Here is a 26,179-nt window from a genome sequence, read left to right on the forward strand (position 1 = left end):
AAAAAAAAAAAAAAAAAAAAAAAAAAAAAAAAAAAAAAAGACAAGAAATAACAAGTGTTGGCAAGGATGTGAAGATAAGGGAACCCTTGTGCACTGTTGGTGGGAATGTAAATTGGTGCAGCCACTATGGAAAATAGTATGGAGGTTCCTCAAAAACTGAAAAATAGAACTACCATATGATCCAGCAGTTCCACTCCTGGGTGTTTATCTGAAGAAAACAAAAACACTAACCCAAAAAGATATATGCACCCCCAATGTTCATTTCAGCAATATTTACAATAGCCAAGATATAGAACAACCTAAGTGTCCATCAGTGGGTGAATGGTTAAAGAAAATGTGATATATTTATACCTATATGTGTATATATATATATATTTTCAACAATATAAAAGAAAAAAAGGACCATGGGTGCTCCTTTAAGGCATTGTGTTAAGTGAAATAAGTCAGACAGAGAAAGACAAATACAATATGATCTCACTTATATGTACAATCTAAAAAAAAAAAAAAACCCATGAAACAAAACCAAAAAAAATCCCCCAAACTCATAGATACAGAGAATATCAATGATTGCCAAAGGTGCAGGGGTGGTGCAGGGGGGAGTAAAATGGGTGAAGGGGGTCAAAAGGTACAAATTTCTAGTTATAAAATAAATAAGTCACAGGATATAATGTATGACAAGGTAACTGTCGTTAGTAGTACTGTATTGCATATTTGAAAGTTGCTGAGAGAGTAGATCTTAAAAGTTCTCATCACAAGAAAAAAATTGTAACTGTGTATGGTGATGGATGTTAACTAGACTTCGTGTGGTGATCATTTCACAATATATACAAATATCAAATCATAATGCTGGACACCTGAAACTAATAAAATGTTATATGTCAATTATATCTCAGTTAAAAATAAACCTTGGTGAGCTTAATCACTGCATTCTAAAACTCAATTTATGCAGAGAAAATTTTGTGACACAGTAGACAACAATCCTAAATCTATTAAATAACATAGTCTTCTGGCTTATTCTGCTCTACCTTCAATACTATCCTTTTTTTTTTTTAGCCTGGTGACTTGATATCATTTTTATATGATATGATATTAATTTTAAAGGAAAAGGAGAGATGACCTTCTGCCACAGGAAAGAAAATAATACATTTTGTCATGATCATCTATTTTGATGATATGGCTTTATTATTAAAAAAAATCAAGATTAGCCTCCATGGGAAGTTGTTCTTTATAACTACACTGAAAAACTTAATCACTGTCTTTACCAGGCATTTTCTAACACCAAAAGTCTGTTTTACATAATTGCACAAAACACATCAGCTAGTTTAGTTAATTTTACACTTAATTCTTCCTGCCAGGGACAGAGGAAAACTGTGCTTTTTAGAATAAGATTATCCACGGGAGCCTTTATTGTGTTTTTTAAGACACTGGTGGGATATTGCTACAGTTGCTTTGAACAGTTTCCAGGCCTAAGGGTCTGGTGTAGAATTCCAGGGTCTCAGTGGAGTTTGTTCATGTGCTGGAGAAGATCCAGAGCTAATTCCTGAAGTCAATCCTGCCTTTGTCACCTGGGCTCAGGTGACCCATCTCCAGGGTTGATGTAACCTTCCATTCTGGGGTGCATGGCACCCACAGAAATACATGTTTATTGAACATATCCTTTGGCAGGCATCCTGCTACATAATGGTTGGGCTCCTTAAACACCAGCTCTGCCATCTGCTCTCCTGATTACATAGCAGAAGGATCCTTTAGCAGACAGCACTAGACAGTCATAGCCTCCTGGTCTTCATCAGAGTTCAACCTCCAGTGGTTTGTTCTTTACTTTCCATCAGCTGAGAGAATTGATGATTAGGGGAAATCATTTACAATGTCTTCATTGCTCTCACTCCTCCAGGTATCTGGCATTCTATCTTGGTCCCTTGCATGATTACCTCCACCAAGGTGCATTTTGATTCATGACCTTTTTTAATGGCAATTATAAGAAACGGCCATTTTGGAATTTAATACTGCATTTACTACAAAAAGGTGGAAGACATAAATACAGCAAATATTTATTGAGTGTGTATAGTGCACCCCACAAAGTGCTGGTCCTTGAAGAAGCTGTACCTGTAATCACCACTGGACTCACTGTGCAGTGGGGCAAAGTGTGGTCTAATAGCACAGAGGAGGGAAGCACTGATTTTTGTCTTAGAAAATCAAAGAAATTTCATTGAGAAGGTAACATTTCAGTTCGGTTTGGAAGGATGTATAGGAGTTTTCCAGGAGAGGGTGGGAGGATAGAAGAAGCCTTGGGCAAAAGGATGGAGCATGTGCAAAGGCATATTGCCTCATGCAAGGACCTGCTGTGTCCAGGAGAAAGGGAGAAATTCAGAGTATCAGCATATGGTATTGCAGGACAGGGCTGGAAATGTTGGTCCAAAAAGATAGGGAAGGCCTTTGTAGACTGTGCTAAGGAGTTTAGGTTTCATCCCAGTCACTCAAAGATATAATAAAATATAGAGAGATAAATAAATGCAGGGAGGTATTTAAGTGAGAGGGAAAAGGAACCTGGTTTAAGCCAGCAGAAGAGATGAAAACCTGTACTGTTTGGTTCAAGAGCCATTTCTGTGATGGCATTTACCTGAAGACTATATATATATATATAAATTTTTTAACATCTTTACTGGAGTATAATTGCTTTACAATGGTATGTTAGTTTCTAGTTTCTGCTTTATAACAAAGTGAATCAGCTATACATATACATAATTCCCATATTTTTATAGTTAATAAAAAGGCAAAGATTATTTATTATATTAGCCAATTCATCTAAAATCTTATGTAAGGCATTGCATTATTTAGACTACTGTGCTAAGAAAGTCTTTGTTTTAGTGGAGGAGCTGGCTCAGAATCAAATCTAAGTCCCAATCATAACTATCATTTTGAGATTTACATAGGACATTTCCTATGTCGTGAATTCCTATTCAGTATTTATTATATTGTAAATTGGATCTTTTATTGCAAACGGATTTTTCAGTATGGTGAAGTGGTATATGATTAAATGTAAATAAAAATAAAAGATAATACTATAGATACTATATATGTATATACACACACACACCCCATATATATAATGTATATATACAGTTGTGCTTGGTTTTTGTTAATGAGAACATTTATGTTGTTGCTGTTCTTCCAGGCCCCTCAGAAATAAGGCCCTGATTTCAAATACTGGTTTCCATCTAAAATTCTAAAGCCTGGATATCAGCATGGAGATAGCTAATACCTGTATGTGCAATTTTACATAATTTTGTATTTGAGAGAAAAATACTTAGATGTTTGTATTTGTTTATTTTGCTTTTTTGATAATGGTGTTTGGAAACTCTTGACCTAGCAATTCTTTCCAGAGATCTAGAAGAGTGTGCTAAATCCAAGCTGGTTTATACCAATCTATTGTTTTCTTCAGCTTATAAAATATATTGCTTATGCTGTGGCCTGGTATCATACCTATATTTCCTCCAGGGCACCAAATCAAAATACAGTACAGAATCTCATAGAAAGTTTCACTGAATATAGCTTTTCTTATCTTGAACTGGAGAAAATGGTGACCCCAAGGGACATGTATATATAATGTTTGATAACCTTATTGTCCTGGAAATTAATATCATTCCTCCATTCTATCTCTGTGCTCAGTTAACTACCATTAAAGACAACAACTTAATCATTACTTTATGGAGAGAACTTTCCCTAACCTTCTTGAGTAGGTTAAAATCACCTTATTATATGCTTTCACAACATCTTGTGTCAATGTCTCTTTTGTAGTATTTATAACAGATAAATTTACATTTATTTGTGTGATCTTTTGTGTAATACCATCTCCTCCAGAGCTGTGAGTCTCTTCTTTGGTAATACATATATGAGGAAAGATTATATAAAGTCTTATCTTCGAGAAGCTTGTCACACGTAAAACAAAGTGGCTTGTTCACATGTCATAGCTCACTGCTCAGAATTTTAAGGTGGGAAGTGGTGACTAAGAATAGAGCTAACTTCATGTATTGAAGGTTAATGAAATAGGTCCTTTCTTGGCATATTGAAATAACTGAATAATGTGTGGTGCTGAGATTAAAAAAAAAAAAACAACTGGGATGTGCTGTAGCTTCTCTTTCTGTTTGGAGTCATTGCTGTGAAATCTCTCATTTGCTTGACCTTCTTGGGCACCTAGTCAGCAGAGAGGTGTACCCACAGATTGTCATGTTCCCCAGATGAGTAGTTATCATTTTCCCACTAATACAATTATGTTGTATCAGTGAGCAGGCAGTATGCTGGCACAATGGAAACAGTGTGGGTTTTGGAGTCAGCGTGACCTGAATTCAAGATCTGTCCAGGCCTTGTATTGATTAACTGAAAGGCCTGGGGTACCTTCCTTATTCTCTTCAAATTTTAGTTTTTTCTTTTCTTTTTTTTCTTTTAATTTTTATTGGATATAGTTGCTTTATAATATTGTGTTAGTTTATACTGCCAGCAAAGGGAATCAGCTATACATATACATATATCCCCTCTTTTTGGATTTCCTTCTCATTTAGGTCACCACAGAGCACTGAGTAGAGTTCCCTGTGCTATACAGTAGGTTCTCATTAGTTATCTATTTTATACATAGTATCAATAGTATACATGTCAATCCCAATCTCCCAATTCATCCCACCCCCACCTTCCCCCTTGGTATCCATATGTTTATTCTCTACATCTGTGTCTCTATTTCTGCTTTGTAAACAAGATCCTCTGTACCAATTTTTTTCAGACTCCACATATATGTGTTAATATACGATATTTGTTTTTCTGTTTCTGACTTACTTCACTCTGTTTGACAGTCTCTAGGTCCATCCATGTCTCTACAAGTGACCCAGTTTCGTTCCTTTTTATGGCCAAGTAATATTCCATTGTATATATAGAATATATATATTCCACATTATATATATATATATATATATATATATATATATATATATATATATATATATATATATCTATCACATCTTCTTTATCCATTCCTCTCTTGATGCACATTTAGGGTTGCTTCCATGACCTGGCTATTGTAGATAGTGCTGCAATGAACACTGGGGTGCATGTGTCTTTTTGATTTATGGTTTTCTCTGGGTATATGCCCAGTAGTGGGATTTCTGGGTCATATGGCAGTTTTATTTTTAGTTTATTATTTATTTATTTATTTATGTTTTTTGCAGTACGTGGGCCTCTCACTGTTGTGGCCTCTCCCGTTGCGGAGCACATGCTCCAGACGTGCAGGCTCAGCAGTCATGGCTCACGGGCCCAGCCGCTCTGCAGCATGTGGGATCTTCCTGGACCAGGGCACGAACCCATGTCCCCTGAATCGGCAGGCAGACTCTCAACCACTGCACCACCAGGGAAGCCCTATTTTTAGTTTTTTAAGGAATCTCCATACAGTTCTCCATAGTGACTGTATCAATTTACATTCCCACTAGCAGTGCATGGGGGTTCCCTTTTCTCCACACCCTCTCCAGCATTTATTGTTTGTAGATTTTTTGATTTTGGCCATTCTGACCGGTTTGAGGTGATACCTCGTTGTAGTTTTGATTTGCATTTCTTTAATAATTAGTGATGTTGAGCATCTTTTCATGTGTTTGTTGGCCATCTGTATGTCTTCTTTGAAGAAATGTAGTTTTTTCATTTCAAAAATTGTAATTATAATACTTAATTCTCACTGATGATTAAAAGAGCCAATGTCTGTAAACCACTTAACACATCACTATTATTCATTATTTTCAGGAAGGTATTAATTTTCAGAAAAAATGATTCTAAATTAATTGAAAAATATACTAGAAATATTTCCATAGATATCTTTTCAGTCTTGGTAAACTGTGCCAAGTAATAGAATGATTAATTAATTTCCACTTGCATGGAATTGGATGTGGAGTTATATTTTAAAAGTAACAAACTCATATGTGACATTCTTAGCCAAATACCAGCCAGGAAAATATTATTTCCTAAGAATGTTGATACTTAAGGAAATATACTCCCTTTTGTGGACACAAGAGTTTCATTATAGGCCAAGTAATAATTGGAAAGCTTTTGACAGAAAACTGCAGGGAATATGATCTTTGGAATATGTAAATGCAGTGCAGACAGGTCAGGTTGGGAGTTACCCTGGTAAACGTCTCAAGTCTCAGGATGGGAGGAATCCAAGTTTTCCCTAAAACTTTCCAACTAGGCTGAGATCCCCATCCTGCTGCTGCTCCCCAAGAGCAGAGAGGACACCATCTAATTTCCTTGTCCTCCCTGTAGGATCTCACACTTAGGTTAAGCAAGGACAAGATCAGGTGGAGGATGGGGATGTGGAACCCCATGGAGAAGCAAGGGATTTTGGCTATTGTATCTGCTCAGTCCGTAGCACAGGAACCAGAGGTCTCCTCCCAAGGAAACCAGCTGAGGGCCGGCCACGTGGACCTGTGGGTGGAAGCCACATTGAGTAGCCACAGTGAGAGGCATGGAGATACTCAGCTCCCAGTTCTTTGTTAGAGAGCAGAGTTTTTTCCCATCTTAAGCACTTGGTCCACCACCTGTGCACTCAGCACCCAGATGTCTCCAAGAGCATTGACTCTCAGGCCTTTAGTTACATTGCTTGATGTGAGCAGAGCCTGAGTTTCTCCTGAAGCATGGAATCTGCTCCCATAGTACTGATGGTGCTGGAATGATTTGGCTGAGGAGAGCAAATTTCATATATCTAGGGGTAGTGTGATAGTCCTTTCCTGGCCTGTGCATGGTATTCTAAACAGTGGACTAAGGCACCCTGCTAAGGTAAGAAAAGATCTGGAAAGAAGATGTATGATAGCTGCACTGGTACATTCATATTCTTTGGAGTCACTGAGGTACATTTTCTTTGAAGAAGAATGAGCCACATATTCTCCTTACTGCTTAGTTCATGTACCAAATTCCCTGAGGCTTCTCCCATTTTAGCTTAGCTAACTCATAAAAGAAATAGAATGTAACAAAAGTAAAATATTACCAGTTATTGTGCTTTAGGCTTTAATGTTTTGTTTTGGTGCTTTCCTTACTTTGTTCTCATGTCTGTATTCCTGGCAAAACCACCGACAAACGAAAGAATATAACTTGTCTCATAGGGCTACATGTGTTCTCTGTAACCCTGTGTATTCATTCACTGTACTTTGTTAATTTATCAAGTTGACATTCCTGATGGTGATTAAGATCATCTGAGTTATGTAAAATAAACTGAAGTAAATGAAACCCAGAACTAAAGGCTCCTGTACATCTCTGCCAGACTTGCCTACCCTTAGAAACCTCAATTAATCTTCAAGGTCCAGATCAAATGCTACCAACATTAGAAAGTCTTTTCCATAAGCAGATCTTTTTTCCTCCCTGCTGTGATCTCCTGGCTCATCTTTTCTGCATCATTAACATTTGGCAGTTATTTCCCATTCTACATTGTGGGTTACTTGGTTGTGTGTTTACATAAAAACATATTGTAATCTCCTAACACTAGGCCTTTTTATTTTTTAAATTAGTCTTTGTGTTTTCCACCCTACCCAGCACAAAGAGAAATCCAAGAAGTATTTTTTTATGTGATGATATTTCTATTTGTCTTGTTGATTGATCAAAAATGGATTCCACACCTATTTGCCAGGGATATCATGTGAAAAAGGCAGAGGTGGTCTCTGCCTTTGTTTAGAAATAATAACTTTGGGGAAATGAGCTGCGGACTGAAGTGGTGAGCAGCCTTGCTGAGCATCAGAAGAGTGAACTAATACAGCCAATCTGCAAGGACTGGAAAGTGAATTACAACAGGAGAAAATCAGACTTCTATGCAGTGATGCTTGATGCATTTTTATAAGCCTAAGCCGTGTGGCTGACAGGGTCTTCGTGCTTTGGCCAGATGTCAGACCTGAGGCTCTGAGGTGGGAGAGCTGGGTTTAGGACATTGGTCCACCAGAGACCTCCCAGCCCCATGCAATATCAAATGGTGAAAGCTCACCCAGAGATCCCCATCTCAATTATAGACCCAGCTCCACTCAACAACCAGCAAGCTACAATGCTGGACACCCTATGCCAAAGAACTAGTAAGACAGGAACACAACACCATCCATCAGCAGAGAGGCTGCCTAAAATTACATTAAGTTCACAGACACCCCAAAACACACCACCAGACGAAGTCCTGCCCACCAGAAAGAAAAGATCCAGCCTCATCCACCAGAACACAGGCACTTGACCTCTCACTAGGAAGACTACACAACCCACTGAATCAACCTTACCCACTGGGGGCAGACACCAAAAACAACGGGAACTACAAACCTGCAGCCTGTGAAAAGGAGACCCCCAAACACAGTAAGGTAAGCAAAATGAGAAAACAGAGAAATATACAGCAGATGAAGCAACAAGGTAAAAAATACACCAGACCAAACAAATGAAGAGGAAATAGGCAGTATACCAGAAAAAGAATTCAGAGTAACAATAGTAAAGAGGATCCAAAGTCTTGGAAATAGAATGGAGAAAATACAAGAAACATTTAACAAGGACCTAGAAGAACTAAAGAGCAAACAAACAATGATGAGAAACACAATAAATGAAATTAAAAATTCTCTAGAAGTAGTCAATAGCAGAATAACTGAGGCAGAAGAAAGGATAAGTGACCTGGAAGATAAAATAGTGGAAATAACTACCACAGGGCAGAATAAAAACAAAAAATGAAAAGAATTGAGGACAGTCTCAGAGACCTTTGGGACAACATTAAATGCACCAATATTCAAATTATAGGGGTCCCATAAGAAAAATAGAAAAACAAAGGGACTGAGAAAATATTTGAAGAGATTATAGTTGAAAACTTCCCTAATATGGGAAAGGAAATAGTCAATCAAGTCCAGGAAGTGCAGAGAGTCCCATAGAGGATAAATCCAAGGAGAAACATGCCAAGACACATATTAATCAAACTATCAAAAATTAAACACAAAGAACAAATATTAAAAGCAGCAAGGGAAAAGCAACAAATAACATACAAGGGAACCCCCATAAGGTTAACAGCTGATCTTTCAGCAGAAACTTTGCAAGCCTAAAGGGAGTGGCAGGACATATTTAAAGTGATGAAAAGCAGAAAAATACAACCAAGATTACTCTACCCAGCAAAGATCTCAGTGAGATTTGATGGAGAAATTAAAACCTTTACAAACAAGCAAAAGCTAAGAGAATTCAGCACCACCAAACCAGGTTTACAACAAATGCTAAAGGAAATTCTCTAGGCAGGAAACATAAGAGAAGAAAAAGAACTATGGTAACAAAGCCAAAACAACTAAGAAAATGGTAATAGGAACATACATATCAGTAATTACCTTAAATGTAAATGGAATAAATGCTCCAACCAAAAGACATAGACTGGCTGAATGGATATAAAAACAAGACCCGTATATATGTTGTCTACAAGAGACCCACATCAGACCTAGAGACACATACAGACTGAAAGTGAGGGAATGAAAAAATATATTCCATGTGAATGGAATTCAAAAGTAAGCTGGAGTAGCAATTCTCATACAGACAAAATAGACTTTAAAATAAAGACTATTACAACAGACAAAGAAGGACAGTACATAATGATCAAGGGATCAATCCAAGAAGAAGATATAGCAATCGTAAATATTTATACACCCAACATAGGAGCACCTCAATACATAAGGCAAATGCTAACAGCCATAAAAAGGGAAATCGACAGTAACACAGTAATAGTAGGGGACTTTAACATCCCACTTTCACCAATGGACAGATCACTCAAAATGAAAATAAATAAGGAAACACAAGGTTTAAATGACACATTAAACAAGATAAACTTAATTGATATTTATAGGACATTCCATCCAAAAACAACAGAATACACTTTCTTCTCAAGTGCTCATGGAACATTCTCCAGGATAGATCATACCTGGGGCACAAATCAAGCCTTGGTAAATTTAAGAAAATTGAAATTGTATCCAGTATCTTTCATGTCCACAATACTATAAGACTAGATATCAATTACAGAAAAAAAAATATGTAAAGAATAGAAACACATGGAGGCTAAACAATACACTACTAAAGAACAAAGAGGTCACTGAAGAAATCAAAGAGGAAATCAAAAAATACCTGGAAAAAAATGACAATGAAAACACGATGACCCAAAACCTATGGGATGCAGCAAAAACAGTTCTAAGAGGGAAGTTCATAGCAATACAATCCTACATCAAGAAACAAGAAAAATTTCAAATATGTCACCTAACCTTAAACCTAAAGCAATTAGAGAAAGAAGAATAAAACACCACCTAAGTTAGCAGAAGGAAAGAAATCATAAAGATCAGATCAGAAATAAATGAAAAAGAAATGAAGGAAATGATAGCAAAGATCAATAAAACTGAAAGCTGGTTCTTTGAGAAGATAAACAAAATTGATAAGCCATTAGCCAGACTCATCAAGAAAATAAATGAGAAGACTCAAACCAATAGAATTAGAAATGAAAAAGAAAAAGTACCAAGTGACACTGCAGAAATACAAAGGATCATGAGAGATTACTACAAGCAACTATTTGCTAATAAAATGGACAATTTGGAAGAAATGGACAAATTCTTAGACAAGCACAGCATTCTGAGGCTGAACCAGGAAGAAATAGAAAATATAAACAGACCAGTCACAAGCACTGAAGTTGAAACTGTGATTAAAAATCTTCCAACAAACAAAAGCCCTGGTCCAGATGGCTTCACAGGAAAATTCTATCAAACATTTAGAGAAGATCTAACACCTATCCTTCTCAAATTCTTCCAAAATATAGTAGAGGGAGGAACACTCCCAAACTCATTCTATGAGGCCACCATCACCCTGATACCAAAACCAGACAAATATGTCAGAAAGAAAGAATACTAGAGCCCAATGTCACTGATGAACATAGATGCAAAAATCCTCAACAGAATACTAGGAAACAGATTCCAACAGCACATTAAAAGGATCATACACCATGATTAAGTGAGGTTTATCTCAGGAATGCAAGGATTCTTCAATATATGCAAATCAATCAATGTGATACACCATATTAACAAACTGAAGGAGAAAAACCATATGATCATCTCAATAGATGCAGAAAAAGCTTTCAACAAAATTCGACACCGATTTATAATAAAAACCCTCCAGAAAGTAGGCATAGAGGGAACTTACCTCAATGTAATAAAGGCCATATATGACAAACCCACAGCCAACAGCATTCTCAATGGTGAAAAACTGAAACCATTTCCACTAAGATCAGGAAAAAGATAAGGTTGTCCACTCTCACCACTATTACTTAACGTAGTTTTGGAACTTTTAGCCACAGCAATCAGAGAAGAAAAAGAAATGGAAGGAATCCATATCAGAAAAGAAGTAAAACTGTCACTGTGTGCAGATGACATGATACTATACGTAGAAAATCCTAAAGATGCTACCAGAAAACTACTAGAGCTAATCAATGAATTTACTAAAGTAGCAGGATACAAAATTAATGCAGAGAAATCTCTTGCATTCCTATACACTAATGATGAAAAATCTGAAAGAGAAATTAAGGAAACACTCCCATTTACCATTGCAACAAAAAGAATAAAATACCTAGGAATAAACCTACCTAAGGAGACAAAAATCCTGTATGCAGAAAATTATGAGACACTGGTGAAAGAAATTAAAGATGATACAAACAGATGGAGAGATGTACCATGTTCTTGGATTGGAAGAAGCAACCTTGTGAAAATGACTATACTACCCAAAGCAATCTACAGATTCAATGCAATCCCTATCAGACTACCAGTGGCATTTTTCACAGAACAAGAACAAAACATTTCACAATTTGTATGGAAACATAATAGACCCTGAATAACCAAAGCAATTCTTGAGAAAGAAAAACAGAGCTGGAGTAATCAGGCTCCTGGACTTCAGACTATACTACCAAGCTATAGTAATCAAGACAGTATGGTACTGGCAGAAAAACAGAAATATAGATAAATGGAGCAGGATAGAAAGCCCAGAGATAAACCCATGCACCTATAGTCCACCTAATTTACAACAAAGGAGGCAAGAACGTACAATGGAGAAAAGACAGCCTCTTCAATAAGTGGTGCTGGGAAAACTGGACAGCTACATGTAAAAGAATGAAATTAGAACACTCCCTAACACCATACACAAAAATAAACTCAAAATGGATTAAAGACCTAAATGTAAGGCCAGACACTATAAAACTCTTAGAGGAAAACTTAGGAAGAACACTCTATAACATAAATCACAGCAAGATCCTTTTTTACCCACCTCCTAGAGTGAAAGAAATACAAACAAAAATAAACAAATGGGACCTAATGAAACTTAAAAGTTTGCACAGCAAAGGAAAGCACAAACAAGACGAAAAGGCAACCCTCAGAATGGGAGAAAATATTTGCAAACAGAACAACTGACAAAGGATTAATCTCCAAAATATACAAGCAGCTTATGCCGCTCAATATCAGAAAAACAAAAAATCCAATCCAAAAATGGGCAGAAGACCTAAATAGACATTTCTCCAAAGAAGATATACAGATTGCCAACAATCACATGAAAGGATGCTCAACATCACTAATCAGTGGAGAAATGCAAATGAAAACTACAATGAGGTATCACCTCACACCAGTCAGAATGGCCATCATCAAAATGTCTACAAACAATAAATGCTGGAGAGGGTGTGGAGAAAAGGGAACCCTCCTGCACTGTTGGTGGGAATGTAAATTGATACAGCCACTATGGAGAACAGTATGGAGGTTCCTTAAAAAACTGAAAATAGAACTACCATACGACCCAGCATTCCCACTCGTGGGCATATACCCTGAGAAAACCGTAATTCAAAAAGAGTCATGTACCACGATGTTCATTGCAACTCTATTTACAATAGCCAGGACATGGAAGCAACCTAAGTGTCCATCGACAGATGAATGGATAAAGAAGATGTGGCACATATATACAATGGAATATTACTCAGCCATAAAAAGAAATGGAATTGATTTATTTGTAGTGAGGTGGTTGGACCTAGAGTCTTTAATACATAGTTAATTAAGTCAGAAAGAGAAAAATAAATACCGTATGCTAACACATATATATGGCATCTAAAAAAAAAAGTTTCTGAAGAACCTAGGGGTAGAACAGGAATAAAGACTCAGATGTAGAGAATGGACTTGAGCACACGGGGAGGGGGAAGGGCCAGCTGGGATGAAGTGAGAGAGTGGCATGGACATATATACACTACCAAATGTAAAATAGATAGCTAGTGGGAAGCAGCGCATACACACAGGTGCTTTGTGACCACCTACAGGGGTGGGATAGGGAGGGTGAGAGGGAGATGCAAGAGGGAGGAGATATGGGGATACATGTATACCTATAGCGGATTCACTTTGTTATACAGTAGAAACTTACATACCACTGTAAAGCAATTATACCTCAATAAAGATGTTATAGAAAAAAAAAAAAAGAACCAGACCATGCTGGCACCCTAATCTTGGACTTCCCTCCTCTAGAACTGTGAAAAATAAATGTCTGTTTTCTTTAAAAAAAAAAAAAAAAGAAAGAATAACTTCTTCCCTCTATGGCCTGTATGGCTGCATGTTGAGAAGTAGAGTGGGAGAAGGTAAGAAGAGGCTGGAAAGGAAAGGAAAATGGGGTAGTTCAAAGAAACATGATTAGTTTGTTGGAAAGTGCGTACATCATCCCAGTTCTCATTTTCACAGTAAAGTTGTTTTTTTTTAAACATCTTTATTGAAGTATAATTGCATTAGAATGGTGTGTTAGTTTCTGCTTTATAACAAAGTGAATCAGCTATACGTATACATATATCCCCATATCTCCTCCCTCTTGCGTTTTTAGGTAAAGTTCTCATTTTTAAGTAGAGTTTTACTCCATTGACTCTGGAGTAATTCCCCATTTGTGTTCAAATTCCCTCTCTGCTTTCTCTCTGGGTGACCTTGCAATTGTTATTTAATCTCACTGAGGCTCAATTTCTACCATTAAGTGAGCCTAGCACATCAAATTAGATGATGTTGGATGCCTAGCTCCTAATATGTGCTTAATTACTGTGGGTGGTTATTAATTTTATTATTATCATTATTATTACCTGCTGTTATCTTAATAGCATTAAGGAGGGCATGTCCTTAAGGACATGGATTCTAAGGATTCTGAGGAGGGCATGTCCAGGACTGCCTGGAATAGGGCAGAGGCAGCCCAGGCTGGGGATTTGCTCAGAGGCTTCCTTTCCCAGGTGGCTGGCTTAGGCTCCCTGAACAGCTCTGAAGGGTGTGCTGGAACCTTCCATCTCTGGACTTCATCTGACAGGCATGGACTTCCCAGTGCTCACCTTCTGCTGGCAGTCCTCCTTTTGCCCACAATTAGCCTCACTAGATGGGAGAGTATGTGAAAGGAAAGAGAAATTTCCTCTCCTCTTTGGCCTCCTGGTTCTGAGTTTACTTAGATCTGAAGGGAAAAATCCTGTTCAGTATTTTGTGAGTTAAACTTTCCTGGATAGAACTTTGTTTTCTCAAATACTAACAAAATGGATTTTCTTTCTCCCCTACCCTCTCTTGTTAATAGGGTGCTGAGAAAATTTTGTCAATGAATGAATCAGGAGAACTGCAAGACCTCTTAACCAAAATTGAGGTAATTGTGCTTTTAGCAACTTATTTTTAGTAATCAAAACATTCAACACACTCTGATTGTAATTGAGTTTTCCTAATTGAATTTTTTCTCTGTGTTCTTACAAATATGTAACAGGATACATGTGGCGGTTTTAATTTGCTACCACCTATGGTGAGGTTTGCTCCAGCTAGAGTGACTTTAGTGCTAGTGTCTAACAACCTCGTAGTATTAGGTGAAAATTCCAGTCAGCTTTATTAGAGCCTAATTCTCTGTTATAGAGATGTTGATGAGGTGTTTCATGTCAGGCCATTATCTTGAAGCACATATAAAATTTTTTATTTAAATTATTTTATTTTTCCTACAGACCAGCTCATCATTTCTAAAGATTACAGAAAAAGTTATTTATCCAAAAGTGCACCTTTTAATTTTCTTCCTATATTTATAATGACAACATCTGAGAAATACTTATTCAAATATATGATGTTATCAAATCAATATGCAGCCAGGAAGCCCTTAATACCTCTCTGCTCCAGTGTTTTATCAGCCTACTTCTCTCTATATGTAGAATAAAAAATATATATATATTTTATAGTCTAAACTGGGACACCTTGAGAGTGAAAAGGGTGAATTAATAATTATTCTGGGGCAGTGAACCTGAACCCAGACTTTCCCAGGTGAACTATGCAATATGGTTACATGGTATCTATTGTGCCACGCCAGCTCTTTTTGGTCCAGTCTCCTTTGCTGACCTCATTTCTGATTCTCTACCATTCCTTCCACTTCGTGGTTTTTTACTACCATTCCTTCGTGCAAGCCTGCTATTGTTCCATTTCCTCATTCCCCTCCACCATCTTCAAGGCCCATCTGCAGTATCACCTCTTCCCCACATCATTCCTGATCTCTCACACTTCTGCATTCCTGTATCCCTCTTTTTCTTAGATGCTTATCAAAGTCTTTTAATTTTTGTATTACTTGTCTTTGGGCATTTAATTCATGTCCCAAATGAACTATATACTACTTGGTGTTAGGAATCATGTTTTATTCATATAGTAATTTTACCGAGAAAGACAAACACAATGAGGGTGTGTACTTGATAATCTAAAATTCCTCTCAGCTCTAAAATCTGTATGGGTGGGTTCATTTCTTTCCTTTTGTTCCTATACTCTACTCCAACTCCATGAAACCATCAATTTGGGTTAATATGTATGTTTTATTTAAGTGATTTAACTTGGTTAATATGTATTATTATTTTCTCTGCACGTTTCTACTCTTACAAATGATGTCATGTAATGTACCTAATTGTGTTTCAAATTATTTTCTTAGGCACTATGCTTTTAAGAACCATCTATATTGCTATGCGAACCTTTAATCCATTTCTTCTAACTGCTGAATACTTTCCCACAACAGCACTGTTGAATAGAACTTTCTTTGATGATGGAACTTTTTTATATCTGTACTATCCAAAATAGTAGTCACTGGCTGCATGTGGCTACTGAGTGCTTAAAATGTAGCTAGTGTGACTGAAGAACTGAATTTTTAATTTTATTTAACTTTACTTGATTTAAGATTGAATTCAAATCAAGTAAAATTAAATACACATTTTAAAATAAATAAAATAATTAACCATATCTGACTAATGGCTCCTATTTTGGACAATGCAGCTGCACGGAGCCCACCCAGTATTTTTTATCTACTTATTTTTTCCACTGATGTCCTCTAACTTCTCCCTCAAACAAACAGTGCTGCAAGGAACAACCTTGACCATGTTTGCTTGTGGATTTCTCTGAGTGTAGGAAGCGCTGGGTAATAGCTTATGCATATCCCCAGTTTTTCAGGTAGTGCCAGATGGCTCTCCATGATGCTTGCAGCATCCAACACTCCCTCCTGTGGAGAAAGAGGTTTCGTATGTTCCCACATTCCTGGCAATGTTTTATATTGTTCTCCAATTTTCTGTTCTCTAATTTTTGCCAGGGTAGTAGGTATAGAGAGATATTGCCTTATCATTTTAATGAATGTTTTTCTGATAACCATTGAGTTTGGGCATTTCCTTGTATAATTGTTAAATTTTTAAATTTCTTCTTCTGTAAGTTGTGTATTCTTATCCTTACCCATGAAAAGTGTTGGATTTGTCTTTTTTGTTGTTGTTGTTGATTCTCAGACGATCCTTCTATATTCTAGATATTAGCTTTTTTTTTTTTTGTGGTACACGGGCCTCTCACTGTTGTGGCCTCTCCCGTTGTGGAGCACAGGCTCCGGACGTGCAGGCTCAGCGGTCAAGGCTCACGGGCCCAGCCACTCAGTGGCATGTGGGATCTTCCCAGACCGGGGCATGAACCCGTGTCCCTTGCATCAGCAGGCAGACTCTCAACCACTGCACCACCAGGGAAGCCCTAGATATTAGCTTTTTGTTGGTTTTAGCCATTGTCAATATTTCCTTCCCTCTTTTTAGCTTCTTTCTTGGTGTCCTTCATCCAACAGAAATCTTTTGATATAATCAAATCCACTATTTTTCCTTATTTTTGTGCTTTTGAACTTTTATTTATGAAGTATCCTTCCATATTAAGGTCACAAAGATATTATCCTACGTTTTCTTCTATTAACTACATTTTCATCTATTAACATTTTCTTCTATTAACTTTATAAATTTTCACTCTAGTTCTTTCATTCATGTAGAATCATTTCCATTTTGGAGAGTTAGCTTTCCAACATCACCTATTAATAATCTATTATTTTTTTATAGCTTTATTGTGCCAATTTTTTTTTGTGTGTGTGGTACGCGGGCCTCTCACTGTTGTGGCCTCTCCCGTTGCGGAGCACAGGCTCCGGACGTGCAGGCTCAGCGGCCATGGCTCATGGGCCCAGCCACTCCATGGCATGTGGGATCTTCCCGGACCGGGGCACGAAACCGTGTCCCCTGCATCGGCAGGCAGACTCTCAACCACTGTGCCACCAGGGAAGCCCCCTGTGCCAATTTTTTATTACAGTAAATCCCCATATGTACCTGGGTCTTTGTCTGAGCTTTCTAATCTGTTCCATTGCTCTATTTGTTCCTGTTGTATCAATATCCTACTGTTGTTATTTCTGTGATTTAAAAGCATCTTTTAGAGTCTTATAAAGTGAATGTCCCTCATTACTCTTCATTTTAAAGGTTGACGATTGACTTAGCTATTCATGGACTTTATTCTTTTGAATCTATAATTCTTAATTCTGCAACTTGATTAACACCGCCATGCTATATATTAACATAACCTCTCTCTTTATCTCAGCTCAAAGAATTTTGAAAGAGGATTTTATGCTCTTCATTAAGTCTGTCTCAATTCTACAGATGACATAAATAAGCCAGAAACATTTAAAACTATTCTTAATGTTGAAATATATACAATAGTACGGTACTGGCTTCTACCGTTCATAGGATTTGTAAGGTGTTATAACTCTGTCGGGCTGCTTTGTCCATATAACAAAACTGGTAGAGAATTTGCAGCCATCCAGAAAGCCCTGAACTCTGCCTGTGAGGGGCCTGGGGTTTAAGACAAACTCACCCAGGCAAAGAGACTGGCCTTGGAGAAGCAGTTGGAAGAACCAGAAAAAGTGGATAAAGGACAAGATTAGATCCAAACCCATTCCATTCTTCTGGTTGGCTTTTGGCAATGAAACAGGAGTTTAATATTCCTGAGGTAGGAAACATTGGAGTCCTTACTAAGTAGCAAGTAATATTCTTGGTATTATATGTATTCAGTTATTGAAACCTTACAATAACTCTGCAAGGTGGGTTCTATTATTTTCCCTGTTTTACAGACAAGAGAATGGAGGCACAGAGGATTAAGTCACTTGCTCCAAACCTTACACATAGTGTTTGATTCATGATTTTAATAAGCCTGACTCCATAATCTTAACCATGAATCTATGCGGCCATCACTCTCAAATTAAGTATCATGTAGGTATCTGGGAAATCTGATCAAATGTGGCAGGACCCAAGGCCCAGATGAGAAGTTTACTGGGAGGTAGGCAGAGTACTAGGTCCAGGAAACAGACTGAATTTTAACACTTGGACCTTATGCTAATGTGGCATTGTGGAAGATGGGAAAATTGGCAATAACTTCAGAGAGAAAGCTCTGAAGAGACAGCTCCTACTAAGTTCTAATTTGCTGTTACTTGGGTGCTACATAACTCTTCACCCTGGTCTTTATAATTCAGGCCCCAGTTTTCAGCAGTTACCCCAGTAATGAAGAGGAAAGAGGCTTAGCATCTGCAGCTGGGTCATCAGAAACGGTGTCAGCAAATCAAATTTCAAGTTTTCTGGCCCAGGAATTCTAGCATACTTCCCATCTAAGTGAAAATTGCTCGGGGAACCTGAGGGGGCCTGATTCGCTGATGAAGACTTGTCAGTGGCCTCAAACATGAGGAGCTGGCCAAAGGCAGCAGAAGCAAGTGAAATATGGCAATAGCTGGTATGAGACTTGGATTTAATAAGGCTACCTGTACCAGTGCGGGTTCTGCTCCTAGGAGAGTTTGCAGGGGATCTTCCCATTAACATATGAGCTCTACGTGGACACAGATTCTTGTCTATTTTGTTCTGTTCTTTACCTCTAACGCCTAGAACAGGAATTGGAAAATAATGGGCACTCAATAATTATTTGTTGAGTGAATAGATGAATGAATCCTCTTTCATCCAAGGTTTTTTTGTCTGTTTTGTTTTTTGTTTTTGAGAAGGCAAAGCAGTTAATCAATGAAAAAGAAGAGAAAAAGAATTATTTTATGTAAGAGAATGCTTGGGTGAAAAAGATGAATAAAAACACCATTTGGGGGGTAAAATTTATTTATATATTTATGTATTTACTTACATTAATAAACAGGCCAAAGATCAAAAGCAAAGAGATGTCTAAGGATTTCCCCCAAACAATAACCGAGATGGATAGCTGATCCTGATGTTGCCCACACAGAGGAAGTCAGGGCATCCCTGAGATGATTAGCAATCACCTTGTTATGGCAGGTACTGGATTAAAGATCTCAGAGGGTAGAGAAGCTCTAAGTAAGCGTCGGCCTTGCTGTTTTTTTAAAGATATGGGCAAACATTTTGTTGTCATTGCTGGTGAGATTGCCAACATAGTGTCCACTTTTGTACATTTTTCCTTGTAAAGCCTGATTTGTTATTTATGAAGAACAGAGGTAAGATTCCCAGCTATACACTGAGGATGCTGGAAATGGCACAGGCTGTCTGTACAAGGCATTGGAGCTATCAAAGACTGGCCTGACACTCCCTGGAGAAGCACCATTCTGGGTAATGTTGCTTCTCCATGGGGTGGGTGGCCACAGCATGTTCAGAGACTACAGCAGCAGAGTACCACCTACTCACCTGGGAAATCAGGCCAAGTGCTCTGGCTGCCTCTCTCTGAAATTGGAACCTCTTTTTAAGTAGGGTTGTGGCAGTACATCTCATTGGGTAAAGAATCAGACTCATACATCTGGCTTATGCATTTGGGAATATAAGCAACAAATTTCCTCTGTGTCAGCATGTTGTTCAGGGGCTTCTTTCCCAGCTCTTTATTCAATAAACTATTGAATATAGTTTAAAACAAAATACATAGAAAAAGGTGAGTCATCCAGAGATGATTATATGCCAAGTGTTCATTCTTTGATAATCTGTTACATGGAGTGAGTCTGCTTCATAGACAACCTGGATGATGGGGTTTATGGTCGTGGAGACTCAGATCAGTTGTTTCCTCTTTGGTAAAATACTTAAGAGATTTTCTAGCTCTCCTAAAATAAGGTTAGATGATCTGAGTTCAGACATAAGAAGTGCATTCATTTCCTGATCTCGAAGAAAACAATGAGTACCCTTGATGTTAACATGCTGTTTCTATGTTATATAACAGCAAAAACTCTTTATATTTATGAAATTTGAGTTTGTGCTACAAAGAAAACCCATTTGACAGTCATTCATGAACTCCCCCCTTGTCCCCTTGGTCCTTTGTTAGAGACTAGGGAATGCTTGGGGGCTTCAATTCAGATGACTGCAGTATGGAGTGGACGTATTTGAAGACCACAAATAAATTTCCTAAAATAAAATTAATATATGAATGCAAAAAGCTACATCATCATTTTTAAATGGAATAACAAATAGACCAAGACCATCCTCAAATAATGTCATCAGAATCTCTGCAACGCTATGATGAGATCTGCCTTTTACTCAAAGGGTTGTTGAGAAGATTTAATGAGTGAATCATGTAAAGTGAATAGAATATTGCCTAGTCCGTATTAGCTACTCAATAAAATTAGTCATTATTAATCATTATTTCACTAATAAATCCTTATTTGTAGCTGAGAGCTACTACTAAGAGAACAGGGAGGTCTCTGGTTCACTGCTATATCCCCTACACCTTGCACAGTTCCTGGCAATGTGGACTTATTTGTGGAACGAGACCACTGAGTTTTATTTTTTAAAATTCCCTTGCCAAGAATATACGAACAGAAAGATGTAAAAGGGAGGATGATTTTGCACTCCTTTTTTCTTGAATTCCACCCCCAAGGGACATGCCTCTACCCAAACCACTATTCAGAAAAGGGGCACTCTGTAGATTTAGTACTCTTACTGGGTGCTATTCTCAACCAAGTCTGCCTGGTTTCCAGCTTTGCTGGGCTCCAGGACACTGAAGAGCTACTCTAGATTTCTTAATTGCTTGAAGGTCAAAGTGTCTCTTGTTAACCACTTCATTGAAAGTGGAAGTCTGTTTTGTTACTACCAATAATGACTATTGTTAACTTCAGTTATTCCTCCTTCCTCCAACCTGGAACACTGTTTAAATTTGGGGAATTTTTTAGCTCTTTTTCCATCTTGCACTGAGGACAAAGCTGTCTACTGAGGTATTGGACTTAGGACACAGGAACATGTAGTATACCATGTTCTGACTATTTTTTGGCCAACCTTGCACAAAGAAATAACAAAAACCCAGTTACAAAGAAACTAAGTTACTACATACAATCTAACTTTATAGAAGAGCTTTGGGTATCTACAAACTTGACAACATTCCTTGTTTGTGTCATTCAGACTGGCAATCACTACTTTCCATCAAAGTAATTCTGTGTTACTAAAAATAAGATATGACATGGATTTTGCCATCTTGATATAATAGCAAAGTCAAATGGTAACTGTAAACAAATCTTACTATATACAGAATATGCATCTCTGAAAAGTGTTCTGGGAATATATAAATTTTAAAGCAATCATATCCTGAATGCTTGTCTCCCAAAGTACATTCCACAGGGTACTGATTATTAGAAAATTATAGTTGTTTTCTGGGAAAAGGTTTCTTGCCGGGGACATGGTAGATTAAACCTAGTTAATCGGTTACCTTTTCAGTTGGATTTTTTGGAGACTTTATTAAGTACAGCTGTGAACTTCCAGGGAAAATCTGTATGTATGTCTAAGTATGTAAGGTATGTTTGAGTGTGATTGTGTGTGTGCATGTGTGTGTGTGTGTCTACATTTCTCAAGCTTACTTTAGCAATTACTCTTGTCACAAAGATGGGCTTTCAAACATTGCTTCAAATTCCTATTTTGCAAGTCAGAAGCTTGGTATTAACTCACGTTCTCTTTGTATTCATTCTGTAATCGATCCTAGACTCCCCGCAGGAAATGGATGCCGCTAGTAGACTCCAGTAAATGTCACATGCTCAAAAAAGCAAATAGAAATACGAATGGATAATTTTCAAAATATCCTTAACATCTTTGCTAGTTAATTTTTTTTTATTTGAAAACCTGTTTTATTTTTTATTTTTTAATTAGTTTCTGCTTTATAACAAAGTGAATCAGTCATACATATATATCTGTTCCCACATCCCTTCCCTCATGCATCTCCCTCCCTCCCACCCCCCCCATCCCACCCCTCCAGGCGGTCACAAAGCACCGAGCTGATCTCCCTGTGTTCTGCGGCTGCTTCCCAATATCTATCTACCTTACGTTTCATAGTGTATATATGTCCATGCCTCTCTTTCGCTTTGTCACAGCTTACACTTCCCCCTCCCCATATCCTCAAGTCCATTCTCAAGTAGGTCTGTGTCTTTATTCCCGTTTTACCCCTAGGTTCTTCCTGACATTTTTTTTTTTTTAAATTCCATATATATGTGTTAGCATACTTTCATGGATACTTTATTTTTACTTGAGGTAGAAAGGCTGATAGCTACTGTGGGTAATTTTACAGGCTTGGATAAATGTCTTAAGATTTCTATGCCTGTTTCTTTAAATATAAAATGAGGATAATCTTGCTTGAATTAACTGCTTTACAGAAGAAGGTGTCAGTGTGTGTGAAGGGTGGGATGAGGGAAGATTCTATATAGTAATGCATTTGAAAGTGCTTTTAAAAAAACAAAGCATTATTCACATGTGCAGTACGATGATGGATCTTCAGTTGACAGTGGCTCACCACTCCAGCTTTTAGTTTTCTGATTTTCCAGACTCACTATTAGTCCTACTATTCTATAAACAAAGATATAAAACTGTGATGTGATACTAAAGGGAAAGTTACAGTATTTTCCTTTAATGCAAATGACCATTTCCTGAACTGTTTGATTTGTAAACATGTGCTTTCATATGATGGATTTCTGGAAGTGTGTGCCCTTTAACCTAGAAGGTACCAGCCCTTACACACCAAGGTTATGCTATTGATGGCCATCAATGAGATAATGAAGGAGACTTCAGTTAGTGTTTCCCCTGCGTCTATTGTATATTAATGGTAGGTGATTTCAGGTCCCCAGCCATATTATGCCGATATTGTTTTATGACCATCCACAGTACAGAAAGACAGGAGGGCTGATGAGTTGTCATGCTAACACATGTTCTATCCTCTCTTGTCCCCCTGCCACCTATCCAGAGAGTGCAGCATCCACACGAGTGTCCCTCCTGTGGAGGCTTTGGCTTTCTTCCGTGCTCCGTCTGCCACGGGAGCAAAATGTCAGTGTTTCGAAACTGTTTTACGGACTCTTTCAAGGCCCTGAAGTGCACGGCTTGCAACGAGAATGGCCTTCAGCGCTGTAAGAGTTGTGTTGGTTAAACAGAGCTCCCATCCATGGGGCGCCTGGTTTCATTGACTGAAAGCAATAATTTGGTTTATACTTTTTTTTTAATGGCTATGTTTCTGGATTAATCAATAAACTTTGTTTATTATAATTTCCTTTGTTTGGAGCTTTTGCTGTGACCATTTTCATTGATGTATTAAATAAATGTTTATTCAACCGCTACTATGTGCCAAGCCCTGTGCTAGACCCTGGTTTCTAATTGGAATTAATGGAGGGCCTGATAAAATTCCAAGATATCCAAAGTCTGGTTCCTTACATGTGTTTGATTTTCTAAAGAAAATATACAATATATCCAATGGTGTCTATTGCAGTGCCACCCTATTGTTTAGGATGAGTTAATTCAGCTCTCTAGATGAATACATTTTATGTGAGCCTCAGCTGTAGGGAAGAAGAGAGCTCTGGGTAGTGGGAAAGAATATGATCTTACTTATACTTAAGGAGTAACTTATTTTTAAAGCTGTAAAATAGTCTTAGAGCTGATGATATTAATGATAAATTATTAATGTTATCTGATGAATTTCTTAGTGATGATAAAAAAGCTGCCAGAAGACTTATCTGGATTTATTGTTTTAAACATCTGCTTTGTGCTATTGTCCTTGAAAACCCTCCAGAAAGATGCTGTTATGGTTCTCTTGAGCTGGACACAAAATATTACATAGTTTGAAAACATAGTAGACAATATCAGCAAAGTGGACAAAAGGAATTTCTGCTATAATTATTAGCTGATGCCTACTTGTACATGTGTCTGTACTCTGATGGATTCCCTTATGAATGGTTTTAATAAATCACCTTCACTATATCTGTGATTAGGTAATTAGAACATTTTACATCTTGGTTTTGCAAAAAGCTATAAATATTTACTGAGTACTTTCTAATCATCCAGGCAGAGTAGAAGGCATGGTTTCTGCTTTCATGGAGCTCACACTCTAAGAAAGAAGGAAGTATTAAACAAATAATCATAAGCAAGATGAGTCTTATAAATACTACACAAATGGTACAGTGTGCTCTGGGAATGTGTAGCAGGAGGACCAACCTAGATGAGTTAGAAAACGGTAAGAATAGACTTTGTTGAGCAACTGATATTTAAACGGAGACATCATGGGTAATTGGTCAACTAATTAGTCACAGAACAAGGGGGATAATACTTCAGGTAGAGGAATAGCATATTTGAGGACTCTAAGGTCAGATAAAAGTTGTTTGTTTGAGGAACTGTAAGAACTCCAATATGGGTAGTTCCAGTCTGGTAAAAGTGGGGCAGGTTTTGGCAGACTAAGCCTCCTGCTATTAACACATTTACTTTGAACAAAATAAGGAAAAATGAACAGCTGTTGAAGACATTGGAAAGCAGCTAAAACCAGAAAGGAACTGGAAGGAATTCAATCACTGGAAGAAAGCAAACAAACAAAATAAACCCTACATTTATCCAGCTTACCTTCTGAGAATACTTCCCAGTTTGCACAGAATATAGCTTATAAAGAAACTACAAACTTACTGGTTTGAAAAAATAAAATTGGAATTTGGAGCTGCAGAGTACCTGGAATTGAATGGAAAATTCTAAGAAATGGGAAGACCAAAGAGAGGGGAGTCCCCAAGTCTGCTCATACATTCCACCCAAATCCTTGGCTGATTCCTAACCTACATACATAGAGGAAGGAAGTATCTGGGAGGTGAAAGAGTTGAGCAGAGATTTCAGCAGCTGCCTGTATTGCAAAGTCAGAATCTGGAGTTCAAGTGGTAAACAATAAATGTTTCCTTGAAATCTCAGAAGGGCACCATCTTAAGGCCAAGGAGTAAAGGCTATGTTGTAGAGCTAAGGGAAGAAAAAAAAAACAGACTTGCCCTTGGAAGGCCTAAAGCCAAACTTGCATGGTATTGTGGTATCTTTCAGTACGTGACTGTCTGCTAGAATAAAACTCAACACTCAAACAAGGAGTAGAAAGGAGCTTATTGAATATGAAAATCTAAGGCTAACTGCATACTTAATGGTAAAATATTAAATGCTTTCCCCCTAAGATCAGGAAGAGTTCATAAATGTTCACTTTTATCACTTCTATTCAACATTCTGATGAAGGTTCTGGCTAGTGAAATAAGGCAAGAAAAAGAAGTCATAAAAATTTGGAAAAAAAAATCTCATTATTTGTAAACAACGTGATTGTGATGTAGAAAATCTAAAGGAACTTACAAACTAGTAAATATCAAAGTAAAGTTAGCAAAATTGTTGGATTTGAAGTCTTTAGACACAAATTAGAAATACGATACACAGCAACAATTAGATTATAAATTAGATTATAAATTAATTATAAAATTAAAATAACACAATTTATAATAGTATCAGAAAACACCAAGTATGTGGAATACATTTTACAAAAGATGTGTAAAAATTCTACATTTAAAACTACAACATAGGGCTTCCCTGGTGGCGCAGTGGTTGAGAGTCCACCTGCCGATGCAGAGGACACAGGTT

The 26,179-nt window shown here is 37.4% G+C and overlaps 1 protein-coding gene across 1 annotated transcript in view; it reads left to right on the forward strand.

Moving 5' to 3' along the window:
- The window catches only part of GRXCR1 (glutaredoxin and cysteine rich domain containing 1), a gene marked incomplete at both ends in the record, with an annotated part of 129,437 nt that extends 105,747 nt beyond the window's left edge, over window positions 1–23,690 (forward strand). Inside the window, 2 exons of the mRNA XM_079704255.1 lie at window positions 14,599–14,664; window positions 23,511–23,690. Of these exons, the coding sequence (XP_079560381.1) occupies window positions 14,599–14,664; window positions 23,511–23,690 (246 nt within the window). The remainder of the gene's footprint in view (window positions 1–14,598; window positions 14,665–23,510) is intronic.
- Window positions 23,691–26,179: the final 2,489 nt, after the last annotated feature.

This window comes from Hyperoodon ampullatus, assembly GCF_949752795.1.
Source record: "Hyperoodon ampullatus genome assembly, chromosome: 1".
Classification (NCBI taxonomy): Eukaryota; Metazoa; Chordata; class Mammalia; order Artiodactyla; family Ziphiidae; genus Hyperoodon; species Hyperoodon ampullatus.